Here is a 14,215-nt window from a genome sequence, read left to right on the forward strand (position 1 = left end):
TTTCAGGGGAAAAGGGATTCGGCCGCACTAGACAAGGTCCGCTTCTCGATGGCGGTTATGTAGAATCACTTTGCAGCAATCAACATTTTCCGTTCCAAACTGTAGTCGCTGTGCATCCTTGGCGAGCCAGACCTCCTCCATGTCTTGCTGAACCCTCCTGAGTGAAGGCAAATGCCTATTCTGATACATTTCCTTGATTCTGCCGAGGACCATTTGCCGTAATTGAGGGTCGACAGATTCGCACCCAGCTGTCCACAACGGCCACGCATGCGCCGACACGAACGACGACGTCACGGGGACTTTCGTCAAGTAGCGGATGCACTGCTCTGCGTGGAACGGCTTCGGCGGTGTTGTGCCGTCGCTCCATACCCGGTAGAGGTAGACGATAGCAGCGTGCTTGTATGCCTGTATCGTATTCTCGATGTCCTGGTCCCCATCGGGCGCGATGCTGGTGTCTTCCAAGCTCTGTCTGATGGCAAATCCACGCCGTCTATGTGCCTCGCCATCTTGCCCTTGCATGCTGCTGATAGTACTGACCACCGAAAGGAGAGACGTAAGCTTCTGTAGACTCTGTAGCCCCTCCAAAGGCGCCACATTCGTCATACTCAGGAGAGGCTTCGAGGTGCGCGAGATGGAAGACATGACGTCGTGGTAGAAGCAGAGGCTGAGGAGGAACTGCGCACTGGAGCTCGTCCAGTTGCTGGGCCCTCCCGCGTGCATAATGACAGCTTTTGCTCCAGCCAAATGGTCGATATGGCTGTCGGTGTTGAATAGCCGGTCGGAGATTTGAAGCATCAGGATGGTGGCCAATGAGAGCTCGGGGTTCTCGGTCTGTATTGATTCCCGCAACGAAGACACCGCCATGAGCATACAATGCGATGCCAACACCCGAAGGCTGTCGTCATTTCGGAGGACTGCCAGGTGGCCGGCTGCCATTGATGAAATGGAGAAGAGAAGGGCATTCGAGCGGAGCATCATGGGTGTGAGGTGGATGAGGAACGGGTTCTTGGTCCCGGAAGCCATTGAAACCACGCTGGCTAGGGATCCGTTCCAGTGATGAATCAAGAAGCGGTTCGTCGGTGAGATGTCCGGCGATACGTATGATGGATTCCTCATGAGACTATTCCAGCTGGGGCCGACGTCTACGAACTTCGGGTTCTGCGTTCTCGACCGCTCATTGGGCGAGGCTGGTCCCGTCGTGTGAGATAAAGCGGTGCCCTTGGGCCTCGTACTTCGCTTCTTGGTGATTTTCCCATCGTTAGTGGTGGCATCTGCCACTTTCCACCTCACTCTCAACCCGTACCCCTTGCACGTCTTCCCCAGCCGGATACAGCGGTTGCACTGAGGTTTTCCTTCGTCACATTTGTAGCCCTCATCGCTGTGAGACAAGTCAGCGGGATTCATGTTTTAATCGCTCCGACGATTTCTTACCGGCATGTGAAACAGCCTGTTCTACTTCTCGTGTGCACCATCGTCAACTTGTCTTTGAGTCCAACATCTGGTGATCCAGAGGGAAACAGACGATTCTTCCAGAAGTGGGGTAAATGTTACAAACCCATTGCTCGGCGTTGCCGGTTTAACTCCGAAACACTTTCATGTTCCTTGGCGCTCACTAATTATTGACTATTCACCTTTTCGGCCAATATTGGCTTGAGTTGTGTGAGCCTTGTATGTGAAAGAGGGAATGCAGCAAAATAACACAACGGCAATAGGGCGCATAATCTCATCTGTTGGCAAACTTTTTATTTGAAGTCACACTTGATAATTTTCCCTATGCCACCCTTCAAGGTTATTAACTGAGCAATGTGCGTGCATGCGCCACTCAGGCACATGGTGCAATTGTAACATTTCCATATTTATTGCTCAAATCATGTTTGTATCATTTATTTCTCTCTCTGGGAGTTAGTGTGGTGAATTGCTGCACGAATGAAGTCATCACCCACTCCACTCCCAGCCCTTCCCTTCCTTCATAAAAGCACTCAGCAGAGCCCAGTACCGCACTTCTTCGTGACAAAGTTGAACGTCAACATGCCTTGACTGACGTCATTGATGGCCGGGTAAAAGTACGGGACACTGCCGCAGACCCCACAGCCGTGTTCGGGGATGAAATGGGCGAGACCCTTGATGTTTTGGCCTGGTGCGCCTCCGGTGTTCTGCAGGAACGCACAAATTCCGTTAATGGTGCAAGCAATTTGCTCCCCGTTGTTATACCATCTTGTTAGGCTGATATTGTTGATGTAGCCGACCAGAGTTGCGGCCTCGTTCCCGTGGCCTTCAACGCCACAGCCAAAAGCACCTTGGCAATTGATGCCAGTGGCAGTGACGGCAGGCAGCGCCGTGGCAATAAGCATTACTATGCCGTATAGAAGCTGCATTTTCGATATTGGAGACAAAGAGCTTTCGGATTCTTAGTAAATTGTTGTCTCGCTAGGGAAATCACATATTATGGGATAGTGCAGGAAAGTCTTACGTTGGGCTGTTTGATGACTTATTACACGGAATAGCTACTAAGGCGATGATTCAAAGCAAGGTAAAATAAGAGCTCACGAATTTGAACCCGATATTTCAACACGAAACTTATATAAAGACACATTTGATCAAAAAGCTCATCAGTAAGCAACAGCAATATATACCTACCTCTTCTAGTGGAAAGTGGGTCACGAGTTGCAGCCATTCGTATCCGTTACTACCATTATACATTATACAGGCTCTAGCTCTCGGCTGTCTTCCCATAGTTAGCTTAGCTGTCACTTCTATTTTCGGCATGGACTGATCTCACTTGTCGCTGATGCATTCCAGAACCCAGCTTTGGTCTGCATCGTGGCCTATACAGACACAAAGAGGACCTATGTAACTTCATTACGATGTAAGCGCCAACTAAAACTTAACCACCCAGCGAGAGGCAGAATCAAATCGAAGGTTGTAAGACCACAATCAACTCAAAAGTGTATAAGAAAGGGGCAACCTGCATTAATCGGAACGCTGGTCTCCAGTAGATTTTTACAGTCTACACCTATGAATGCCAAGGTTCTTTGTCGATGTGAACTAGGAACTTAGAAGTGAAGGCCGTCCCCAGATTTAATGCCACGATGCCTTACTCAGCATCACCCGCCATTGAGCGGAATTCCGCCAACGGAACTTTTGATGACTAGATTACTTGCTTAGTCTGTCTAAAAATGGTAACTGGTCTAGTTCAATATTTAGTACGTATTATCATCGGAGTATTTGGAAATACAAAAGACCCAGCATGGACGAGCAAAAGTGTGGACAAGCTGTACGAACAAATGCCAGATCTTGATCATGACCCCTTGAGCCATCGCCGAGCTTCCATGGTATCTCTTGTGGCTTGGGTGACATATGCATCTCTAGGAGTGACGAGTTCCTGAAATTCCGCCAGCCCCGCAGGGATGCCCTGGCTCAATATCCACGTCACAGCAGAAGGGCAGATATACTTTGGACCGTTAGGCCGATCAAGAAAAGACCCTCAGGTCTACGTGAATAAGTTGAGTATTCAAAGGCAAAGATATTGTGTTATTGTGTGTGTTTCTTGTGCGGGCGATAGCTGGCCTTCATGACCTTTGTTGCGAAAACACCGATGGCATGCCGCCGGCGTCCTGTCATTTCATTCATTCAAACCTGTCGGTATTATTTTATGAACGCTTCTTTTGCGAAAAGGACCAGTCCCTTCAAATCTTACTACCCGCTTGAGCCTTCATGTCTATGAAAAGCATGATCTTCGTTCAAATTCTCAACAGCAGATGTCGGAAGATTCCGGTACCTATGCATCTTGCCATAGTACGCCATGAAAGTAAGTCAGATCTAGTGAGAAAACGTAAAAATGGAACTGATTACAGGATTCCAAGATCATGAATTCGTTACAGGGCTCAGGTCTCAACGCAGACTGTCGCCGAGATACGCAAGCTGGACTTTAATACTTGATCATTAAATAAATGACTGCTAAACTTTTTCTCGGTCTAACTGAAAACCCATGTGGTAATAAATGTTTACCAATGACAACCATGTCCTTAGTAACCCATTCCTTCCCCTACAAGGCAAAATTCCCTCAACGGTATCCCCTTTGCCTGGAAATGCAGGGATCGCATGGTCGGTCTTGATACCACGAGTTCTTGAGTACTTGCACGCCGAAGCACTGGTGGTTCGGATCGTTGCGAGAGAAGTGGCAGTACCTCTGCTTCCTAGTGACCGAGTGGCCACAGGTAAAAATGAATTCCTCCCAGTCACACATGATGGCGTTGTCGGAAGTATGAACAAAGGTTGGCGATGCTAATTTAGCATCAGTTTCAATCTCCTGCAAAGTAACACTCTGTCTCAGAACTAACCTGTGAGTTTGCTGTGTCTAAGTATTGTTGGGTCGTCGGTGCTAGTCCTTGCGTTTTGAAATGTGATGCTTGATGATTTGTTTTGGGTAGGAAGAGAGAAGAACAACAGAACTCTTTTATATATAATTCAGTATTTGAAGACATATTCACCAAGAGCACGATGTAGTTGTATATCACTGTGTTTTTGGAAGATAACTACCTAGAGACTGTGACATGGCATGCTATTTCGGGGCTATTACTCTTGGTTTGAGATTGTTGCAAATACCTGATGTAGGTTGTGAACAAGTGAAGTTGGTAACTGTTTGAATCCCTGAATGGTGCAGTGATTTGCATACCTTCCGCTAGTTACGACAGGCCATCATCAACACCCGAATCACAGGGGGGAAAATGATTACCACAAAACATCTGCTCGGGACTTCCCATTCTATTCCCAAGATCTTTCGCTGAAACTTGGTTTATGTCATGTTACGTATAGATTGACGCTGGTTAATTATGTGGCTACGTTTTTCACCACTTCATTGATTTCACACAATGTTGATTTGAGAGGTATCCAATGAATAGGCTAGCAAGCCAAATCGTTGTACTACCGTGCGTCAAACGCGATGTGGCCGTATATAAACAAAAGAAAATTTTTAGGGTCCGATGGAAGGATATTAAATTAACAGCAGTCACAGAAACTGGTATTTAGTAACCTATATGGCACGTCATGGTAGTTGAGACTCCGTCGAGGATCGCCAACTCCAAGTCCCAAAAGCCTCAGCTCCGCCATTGTTTGATTAATCAAAGAAGTAGATAGGGAAAAGCCTCCGAACGCCGCTGTCAGGAACCGTCCTAGTGCACCGTCGCTCCCATTATAACGACCGTACCGGCTTGACTCATTCTCTAGCAGCCAACAAGTGCCTGTAGATTACGCTGTTAGCATAAATACCAAACCTTTGTGTGTGGATGACCTTACAGCTTGCTGGTTCTCCATGTTCTTCTTGATGCCACCGGAGAAATCCATCTGGAGTGACTGCACAACCGGCATGTCCTGCTGGGGGTTGCCGGTGAGTCCGGCAACCTTCTGGAGCTCAGTGAGCTGGGCGTTGGCAACCTATCGGCTTGTTAGACTTCTCGTCATGGCCCAAAAGTCTCCTCGAACTCGACATACCACAGCCAATCCCTGGGTCGCACCGTTTCCGTTGGGGGCAATCAGTTGGTTTGCCTGGCGAACCTGGATACCGTCGCTGACGAAAGACAGGAGGTTCGACTTGGCGGTCTGGAACTGCTGGGGGTTGGGCGGGTTGGCCTGGAGCGCTTGGGAGACGGCGGCGAGGCCGCTCACCTCCTGCTGCTGGACCCGGATGTTGAGCGCGATGCCACCGGCAAGAATCTTCGCCTCGGCGCAAGCGGGAGTGTCTCCGGCTACTGGAGGGGGGACAGGGGCGGGGTCGGTCGACTGGCAGGTCGCCAGGGCCGCAAGTGACAGGAAGATAGCGTAAGCCTTCATCTTGAAGTTTTTGTGTTAAAGATTATTGATAATGATTGATTTTAGTTGGGATTATTGTAATAGGAGCCTGCCCGTGGCGAAGAGTAATGTGTAAAGACCGTTACTGCTGTTTTTTTGACGCTGCCGAATCCAGATTCAGTGTGGAATGAAAGGATGAATCAGATGGGAGATCGGTCTTATAAGCCCCAAACGGCTCCATGCAGTCTTCTCTGCCGACTCGAGTTCGCAACACAAATCATGAGATGATGCCACAGAGGGAGGGGGCTGCGGAGGAAAGGGGAAAACGGGCCAGTCGTGGGGATTGAAACTTCCGGATGATAGACTTTCTAGAGTGTTTTGGTGTGGTCGCCGAGTCACTGTGCTGCTTGTTTCGAACCTTGCTGCGCTGGGACGAAGGCAGGATTTCCCTGATTGTCCATCCGCACAGACTGTGCATTGAGATGCAGGGTATCAAAGTAGCCGCACAGCCTACGAATCACGTTGTTGGGCAGTTTTTCAGGTCTAGATTGTTCCCCGTCGCCCCTTTCCCCGACTCGGGCCAGGTTCCGTAGCGCCAGCCCAGTCCGAACAGGCAGAGGGGTCGAGGTTTGCTCAAATGGGCCGCGGCTGTTTCTAATCAGACGTCACAGCCTCACGTCTCGGACTTCGAACTTAGAATGGAACGGCGCTTTTCCTTTCTCCCGCCCTCCGTCTTCCCACGCTTCTTTTCTCCCCAAAGTATGGCTGCACGGTAGCTCAAGCCAATGAGCGAAATGGCTAGGACCATAACTCGTCTGAAGAATGTTTCTTCTGCCCAATGAGCCCTCGCCGAAAACAGCTCTAATCCCGAAAGCTTGAAAACTTTACGAAGGTCATGATAGGCTGAGCTTTGGTTCAGTCACTCCCGTCTCGGGTGATGTTACTGAAAGGGCAGTGGAGGCGGCGCCATCGGCACGTGTATGCCAAAAGGAACAGATGGCATTTCAGACACCCGTCCCCGAAGGCTCCCATCTCGGTAGTTTACTATGTATTTCAATGCTAATGTGCCGAAACCCTTTCCTCGCGCTTTCGAAAACGCATGACCAGCAGTTTCATGCCCATCTGTCTTGTTCGGCTCCGGTTGAAGACCAGGTGGCCGGCCGTTACCAGTGGCCTGTGAAGATTGCCATTATGTTTTTGACGCTTCATTAATACAAAAGTTCGCTAATGGGAACCTTTGACTCTGGCGGAATTGAAATGGTAGTGCTTCCGATTTTCATTCGTCCAGAATGTTCGCGGGGTTCGGCTGTCCTTGGACCTCACTAGACTTTGCCCTCTCGCTGTCCATGCTTTTACTCCTACTAGCAGGCATCGTGCCACTAGCGTTCGGGGTTGGTATTCATCCCGTCGCCTGGTAGCTAACCCGGCGGCAATCTTGGTCTCATTTCAGATTTACGCGTGTCTATCCAAACAACTGCGTCCGTGATAGCTCATAACTTTATGACCTTCTTGTGGCCAGAGGGGATTAGATCAACCTACCAGTAGTTACTTTGGTCTCATGTGACAGCTTGTAGCTTTTCTCTGTAATAAGCCACACGACACTACACCAAATCAAAAGCTAAGCAATGGGGAGAAACCGGGGCCCTTCTCCCTACGATGTTGAACCTCAGCAATTCCATCCGGGAATAATGTGCATCCCAAATATTATGGGCGAACGGTGTTCTCGGCACAACTTGGCAAAAGGCCGATCCCGAGAGCCAAGTGGGTGTGACGCTTGTGAGATTGGAGACAAGACGACGAAACTGCATGACTTTCAGACGTGACTGGATACAATTGTATATCACATCCATTAAGTTGTCCTTCGCCGAATTATAGCCGATGCCACGCAGCTGACTCGTCCGGGCAGTGCCGTCAAGCAGTGGCCCGCGGAAACCTTATAGCCGAAGGGTTCCCGGCTCTGGCGGAATTGAGATACATTAGACCAAACCTGTGACCACGGCTGAAGGGACAAACAATTCCAGCCGAGTATGACGGCGGCTCAAACATACTCTAATTGATCCCAACAAATCAAAGCAATCGATAAGGTGGAGATCAAACAAGGCCGGCAAAAGTCGAGGCTGCGAAAGTCGAGGCGGCGAGCTCAACATTAAGCTCAAGCTTGTGGAGCCTCCGCGCCCATGCCATGGTAGTGACAGGCCACTTTGCAAACCTTGGCCTGAATGGTGCATGAAGGGGGGCGGTAGCATTTATGAGGTGTCTCGAACACGGAGTATCCAGTCGCTTCACGTATCACCCGTCTGCGGGGCTGAATGAAATGCGGCTTCGCCAGGCCACCCTGAAGTCAGGTTGAGAGTTCCCGCCCCTTGGGGCCGCAGCCAGGTGCGAGCCCAAAGATCGGGTTGCAACGTTTTCCCCCCTGCGTTAGTCCAGATCCTCCCGAAGGGTTCGTATTGAGCTTCGGGAAGCAACGGCGTTGCAAACGCAAAAAAATACAATTCACGCACATATCTCGCATGAGGCAACTAGAAACTGCGGAATTTGAAAGGGCATCAACACACTGGCAGCACGAAAAAGAAAACATCTGCAGGTGGGCAGCGCCACACAACACTATTCCCACCCTGCCAACCTCGGGTCCTTGATGGCTCATGGGAAGTCGCTGACTGGCGAGCATCCATGGATGGCTCCGGGACACTATGTTCCTCTCTCCCAGCCGCATGGTTCGGTGGTCGGTCTGGGCCAAGCTGCTGGAAGTGCCTGGCGGAGGTCCGTTCTCGTTCGCAATATCTGATGTCACCAGAACCCATTGTGGCCAGAGAGGGACGGGCCATTTCGCCTTCAATGCCGGTCGAGCAAACATTCCTTGCGAAACCCAATTTCAACCGCGGTGATGAGCGTGCGACCCTTGGAAATCCGGTCACCTCGTTAAACACCAAAGAATGGTGAAGGGGCCTTTTCACCCTTGGCATTGGTCTGGTGACGACGACCAAACATCTTGGCAGTTGGTTCTTGCGGATTGAGCCCTGAACCACCGACATGGGGTTGACTATTTTCGCAGGGTATACGGACCACTTCAGGCTGACCAACCATCGCAATCCTTCCACCTCGTCGATTCCGTTCGAACCAGCCCAAAGCCAGCAAATAGGCCGCCAATCGTCAGCTCAACGAGAAAGCCCAAAAACGAGGAAGTTGCCGAGTCGAATTGTTTTACGAACGTGTGATAGGTCCAGTTGAACTTGTATCTTCTAGTTGGCTATATCGATCGGGCCAACGTTAAATAGTCAGCCGGGTCCGGTGGTCCACGTACCCTGCGAAATTGGTCAACTCCACTGGCATGGCCTGGAGGAACAAGGATGAAGTTGCTACGCCGTTTGGCCGCGCCCGAACTGTGGCCCAGGCTCGCCAATGCGGCCTATCCAAAGGCCCTTTTCGCAAGCCTCCTTCCTCATCAGGCTGGCAGAAAAAGACCTGCCGTGGCATTCTGAGTCGTAAGCGAGTGAAATGCCAACGCGTTTAGTGCGTAACCATGGGTCCCAGCTTACGAAATGGCCGAGTCGTAAAATGTAGATTTAAGGTGCTCTACTGTCCCTCTCGCGCCGATCGGCGGTACTCGTGTCATTGTAAGCTAGCTAGACCGCAGCTGCAACAGTCATGATGCGAGGTTGTATTGCCATCCAGCTGTGCATTTCTCTCGTCTGCGCTGCCGCCAATCTGCGAGAGCGGGCTGGGCGACAATTAGTATTCGACGTTGGACAGGAGAGGTTGGGGGAAGCTTTCGACCACGAGCTTTGGTCCCGACCAGCGGAGCACAGGTTTCTGAACGCAAAGACCAAGAGTAAGAAAAGCAGTTTAGCGGGGAGGGCGGACATGTCGCAGCTAACATCGGCCAGAATTCGCCGTCAACGGCACCAACATCCCCAATGTGGACTTTGACATTGGCGAGTCGTACGCCGGCCTCCTCCCGATCAACTCCTCCGAGAGCGCCAATGACACGCAGGAGCTCTATTTCTGGTTCTTCCCGGCCGAAACCCCTCCGCAAGACAAGGAGATTGTCATTTGGCTAACAGGCGGTGTAAGACCGAGACAAACATCCCTGCCCCAGCACAAACTCTCAAAGACTAACAACACCGGTAGCCCGGCTGCTCCTCCATCGGCGAGCTCCTGCAAGAGAACGGCCCCGTGCAGTGGAAACCCGGCACCTACGCCCCCGTCCGCAATCCATGGAGCTGGCACCGCCTCACCAACGTCGTCTGGATCGACCAGCCCGTCGGGACGGGCTTCTCGCGGGGCCCGGTCACGGCCACCGACAACCACGACGTCGCGCGCCAGTTCCTGGGCTTCTGGAAGAACTTCGTCGACGTCTTCCGGCTGCAGGGCTACAGGGTCTTCCTCGCGGGCTCGTCCTACAGCGGCGCCTACACGCCCTACATCATCAGCGCCATGCTCGACGCAAAGGACGCCGACCACTTCGACGCCCGGGGGATGATGCTCTTCGACCCGATCATCTCCCAGCTCGCGCTCGGGCAGGACTTTGGGGTTTCCAGGTTGCTCGACTACTGGGGCCCGGCGTTCTCCATGAACAAGACCGCCCGCGACGCCATCAGGGAGATGGATGAGCGGTGCGGCTACAGGGGCTACGTCGACAAGTACCTCACCTTCCCCCCCTCGGGCGTCCAGCCGGCCGACATACCCGGCGCGTACACGCCGGACAACGAGTACGTCCCGGAATGCGACACCTTCGCGGCGGTGCAGCTGGCCGAGGCCGGCGGCAACCCCTGCTTCAGCGTCTTCAACGTCCTCAGGACCTGCCCCCTCCCGTTCGACCCCGTCGGCTTCAGCGAGAACAGCGCGTACTACCCCGCGGACGGCCCGGTGTACTTCAACCGCGCGGACGTCAAGGCGGCCATCAACGCGCCGCCGGACAGGGAGTGGCGCTTCTGCAGCCGGACGCCCGTGTACGTCGGCGGCATCGACCGCACCCTCAACCCGGGCCCGGGCAGCCTGCCGGTGATCCCCGGCATCATCGAGCGCACCGGAAACGTCGTCGTCGGCCACGGGCTGCGGGACCTAATCATGCAGTCGACGGGCACGCTGCTGGCCATCCAGAACATGACCTGGGGCGGGGCGCAGGGGTTCCACACCCGGCCGGACGCGACGCTGTTCGTCCCGTACCACGGCAGCGCGGACCCAGGCACGCTGGCTGCCGCGGGCGAGGTCGGCGTCTGGCGCGCCGAGCGCGGGCTGACGTACTTCGAGACGCCGCTGTCGGGCCACTTCGTCGGGCGCGACGCCCCGTCCGTTTCGTTCCGGGCGTTGGAGGTCCTGCTGGGGAGGGTCGAGGACTTTGGGTCGTCGGCGCCTTTTACGACGGATAAGATACAGCGGCCATGGGTGGAAGATGAGTTGTAGGCGATGACGAACGCTTTCTGAATGTCGTATATATACCTCAATAGCACGGGCATGCTTTCCTAATATGCGAATTGGGGCGGAATCTATGACCCTCCCATACTTATACCTGTTCGCTAGAGTTTCTTCACTTCCAAGACATTATCATTACATGCACCAGGATAGCACGAAAGATAGAGCATGTCAATCTTGCACCACATTGGATAAATAGTCCATGGGTATCCCCATTCGCTCCGTATCAAATATCTTCGATACTCCAACCCAGTTATTTACACAAAACCAGCCAGACACAAATTCCCTCCCAAAAAGCCCCTCTCCTGCGAAAAAGAACTGGTCTACGTTCTCCACCGGAACGCGGGGTGCTTCCAATCCAGGTCGCGGACCTCCTGCTCCGTCATGCCTGCCAGCTCCTCCTCGATGCTGCGCTCGTCGCGGCGCTTGTTGTCCCACTTCATCCACAGCCACGCCGAGGTGGCCAGGATGAGGATCATGCTCGCGGCGCCGAGGTTCAGGCCGTTGCCGATGTGGAAGTCGGGCGCGTCCCAGCTGAGATAGCTCCACGTCGAAACGAGGCCGCCAATGTTACCAAACATGACCTGCGACGGATTTTAGCTTCATTGATACTTTGGCGCGAAACTAAGAGACCCCTTGAAAAAGGGACGGAAAGGAAAGGGGGTTAGTGACTTACGTTGAGGCCAATGGCACTGCTGCGCGCCGTGTCGCTGACGACGTTGGCGCTGATGTGGGCGTTGGACATGGGCCCCAGCACCATGGCGGAGCTGGCGATGAGGAACGTCGCCGCGTAGCGGACTGTGGCCACCTTGGACGCCAGGAACATGATGTACCCCGTCATGACCATCGGGGCGCTCAGGGCGATGAGGACCTGGCGCCGGTCGAGGTACCAGCTCAGGCCGGGGAAGGCGACGGTGAAGAAGGCGCCGACGGCGTAGGGCGGCACGCTGTACAGCTGCTTCTGGACGGTCGTGAAGGTGGGGTAGATGCTGCTGACGATGGTGGGGAGGAAGAAAGCCAGGCCCTGGACGGTGATGTTGTTGAACATGAAGATGATGGCGATCTCCAGGGTGACGGGATTGAGCATGCCGCGCAGCAGCTTCTTCTTGTCGATGCCATCGATGACCTCGGTCGCGCCTACGCGCTCCGACTTGACGCGGGCGATGCAGAGGTCCTTCTCCTCTTGGGTCAGCCACCGGGCCGTCTCCGGCCGGTCGGTCAGGGTAAAGAAGGAGACGATGGCCAGAACGATGGTCACAATGCCCTCGATGGCGAAGATCATCCGCCAGCGGTGGAGGGTGCCAAACGAGTCCAGGGTGAGAATGGCAGAGGCGAGCAAGCCGCCAAAGGCACCGGCGAGGGGGGCCATGACCATGTAGAGGGACAGGCGGAAGGTGAGCTCGGCGCGCTGGTACCATCGGGAGAGATAGTAGGCAATGCCCGGGAGCATGCCGGCCTCAAAGATGCCGAGCAAGAAGCGCACGCCGCAGATGGCCGCCCTGTCTTTAACGAAGGCCGTGCAGATGGAGACGATGCCGAAGGCGAGCGAGGTCGCGGGCAAGAACCAGCCGGGGCCGATCCATTTACAGGCGACAGTGGCCGGGATCTCAAAAATGATGTAGGAGACGTAGAAGGTGGAAAGAATGATGTTGTAGTCGTAGCCCTTGAGGCCCAGGTCTTTGTCGAGCCCGGCGATTCTGGCGTTTCCTGTCAAGGGTTTGGTGTTGGACGCATCGATCAATGGATTTGTTTTTGGGAAAAGGCCAACTTACCGATGTTTGCACGGTCGATAAAGCAGAACAGGTAAAGCAGGGCCACTGTTGGGATTGTGTAGAGGTCTAGCTTCCAACGGAGCTTGCGGACTGCAACTGGGTCGAACTCGATCAGGGAGTTGCCATACCTGCCGTCGTGGTGTTAGCCTCACCTGGAAACGGCGGCCATATCGAGGTAATGAAAAACTCACTTGTCAGTGGCAACCTGGCCTTTTCCGGCCGCGTTGTGAATGGTTCCGTCATGTGGGGGAGCCGCGCTGATGGCATGGTCCTCCGTCTTGGTCTCGACGTGGGTGCCCACGGGCACTTCTTTCTCGGCAGACATGGTAGAGATAGAAGGGGTTTGGCTCAGGTGTGTTTAAGTGACGACTCCTTAATATCGAAAGAAATCTAGGGCTTATCCGAATTGGCCTCGTCGAGGTACCAGACTAAGGCTTCGCGTGCGTTCTGGCAGGCCGGTGACTGTGTATCGCCGAGGTCGAGCCTGGACACTCAAGGGATGAGATGGGCGAGACAAAACGACGACGATAATGGGCATCTATTTAAGGCTGCGAGCAGTGCCGTTGGGGGGAGGTCACAATAACCACCCTGGACAAATTGCCGAATCCGAACCCCCTAGCTCCAAGCAAAGCAAACAAGCAAGCTAAACAAACACCCACTCTATTGGGGAGCAAACTGCATGTTGGCGCTTGTACCCTCCATATTCAGGACCCATGCAAGTGGGAAGTGGGATATCATGCGGGGTAACAATGGGCCACTATCGAGGTTGTATTGTATGCATCCCCCCAAAAAAGGACGAGGTTTATCTCCTCCAATTGTGGGCTACGTTGTGTCGAAGCAGCTGAGACATTACCGTCGCCGAGACGGGAGATCAACGCGAGAAGAGCCTGCCGCTTTGCAACACTCGTCAAGTTCACCATCATCGACAGGACGCGAGACCTTCTGCGGACACGATATCGTCGCTGAGGTCGCCGTCTGCCGGGGTGCAATCTCCAAACGCCTCCGCGCCCTGGTGAGCCGTTCCCCCGGATTCTCCGCTCAGGCCGTCCCCGCAATCCTGGGGAAACACCCACTTGGCTAGTCGCCAGCTCCACGTGCCCAGAACAAACCTAGTCGTCTAGCAGGGGAGAGCCAATGAGGCCTGCCCAGTTGCAATCATAATGGGTGCCAAAGACGCCAAGGAAGCTATAATATCTTGTCTTCGGCAACTGGGATCGGCAAGTGAGGTTGAATCGCTAGCG

The 14,215-nt window shown here is 53.4% G+C and overlaps 4 protein-coding genes across 4 annotated transcripts; 1 reads left to right on the top strand and 3 right to left on the bottom strand.

The window, feature by feature from the left end:
* Nucleotides 1-27: 27 nt before the first annotated feature.
* On the bottom strand, nt 28-2,375 carry EsH8_IV_001226 (uncharacterized protein; the record flags this gene model as incomplete). The annotated part of the gene is made up of 3 exons (XM_083266116.1): nt 28-1,378; nt 1,432-1,483; nt 1,997-2,375. 3 exons carry the CDS (start codon nt 2,373-2,375, stop codon nt 28-30), a joined length of 1,782 nt encoding a protein of 593 aa, XP_083125011.1.
* A 2,847-nt stretch (nt 2,376-5,222) lies between these two features.
* EsH8_IV_001227 (uncharacterized protein) lies at nt 5,223-5,829 on the bottom strand (the record flags this gene model as incomplete). Its single annotated transcript, XM_083266117.1, has 3 exons — nt 5,223-5,240; nt 5,296-5,433; nt 5,491-5,829. The coding sequence occupies 3 exons, from the start codon at nt 5,827-5,829 to the stop codon at nt 5,223-5,225; spliced, it is 495 nt and encodes a 164-aa protein (XP_083125012.1).
* Nucleotides 5,830-9,435: 3,606 nt separating this feature from the next.
* Nucleotides 9,436-11,193, top strand: EsH8_IV_001228 (uncharacterized protein; the record flags this gene model as incomplete). The annotated part of the gene is made up of 3 exons (XM_083266118.1): nt 9,436-9,619; nt 9,675-9,856; nt 9,919-11,193. 3 exons carry the CDS (start codon nt 9,436-9,438, stop codon nt 11,191-11,193), a joined length of 1,641 nt encoding a protein of 546 aa, XP_083125013.1.
* A 332-nt stretch (nt 11,194-11,525) lies between these two features.
* On the bottom strand, nt 11,526-13,299 carry EsH8_IV_001229 (uncharacterized protein; the record flags this gene model as incomplete). The annotated part of the gene is made up of 4 exons (XM_083266119.1): nt 11,526-11,786; nt 11,879-12,909; nt 12,975-13,102; nt 13,166-13,299. The coding sequence occupies 4 exons, from the start codon at nt 13,297-13,299 to the stop codon at nt 11,526-11,528; spliced, it is 1,554 nt and encodes a 517-aa protein (XP_083125014.1).
* Nucleotides 13,300-14,215: the final 916 nt, after the last annotated feature.

The sequence above is a fragment of the Colletotrichum jinshuiense genome, chromosome 4 (assembly GCF_051148585.1).
Source record: "Colletotrichum jinshuiense chromosome 4, complete sequence".
Taxonomy (NCBI): Eukaryota; Fungi; Ascomycota; class Sordariomycetes; order Glomerellales; family Glomerellaceae; genus Colletotrichum; species Colletotrichum jinshuiense.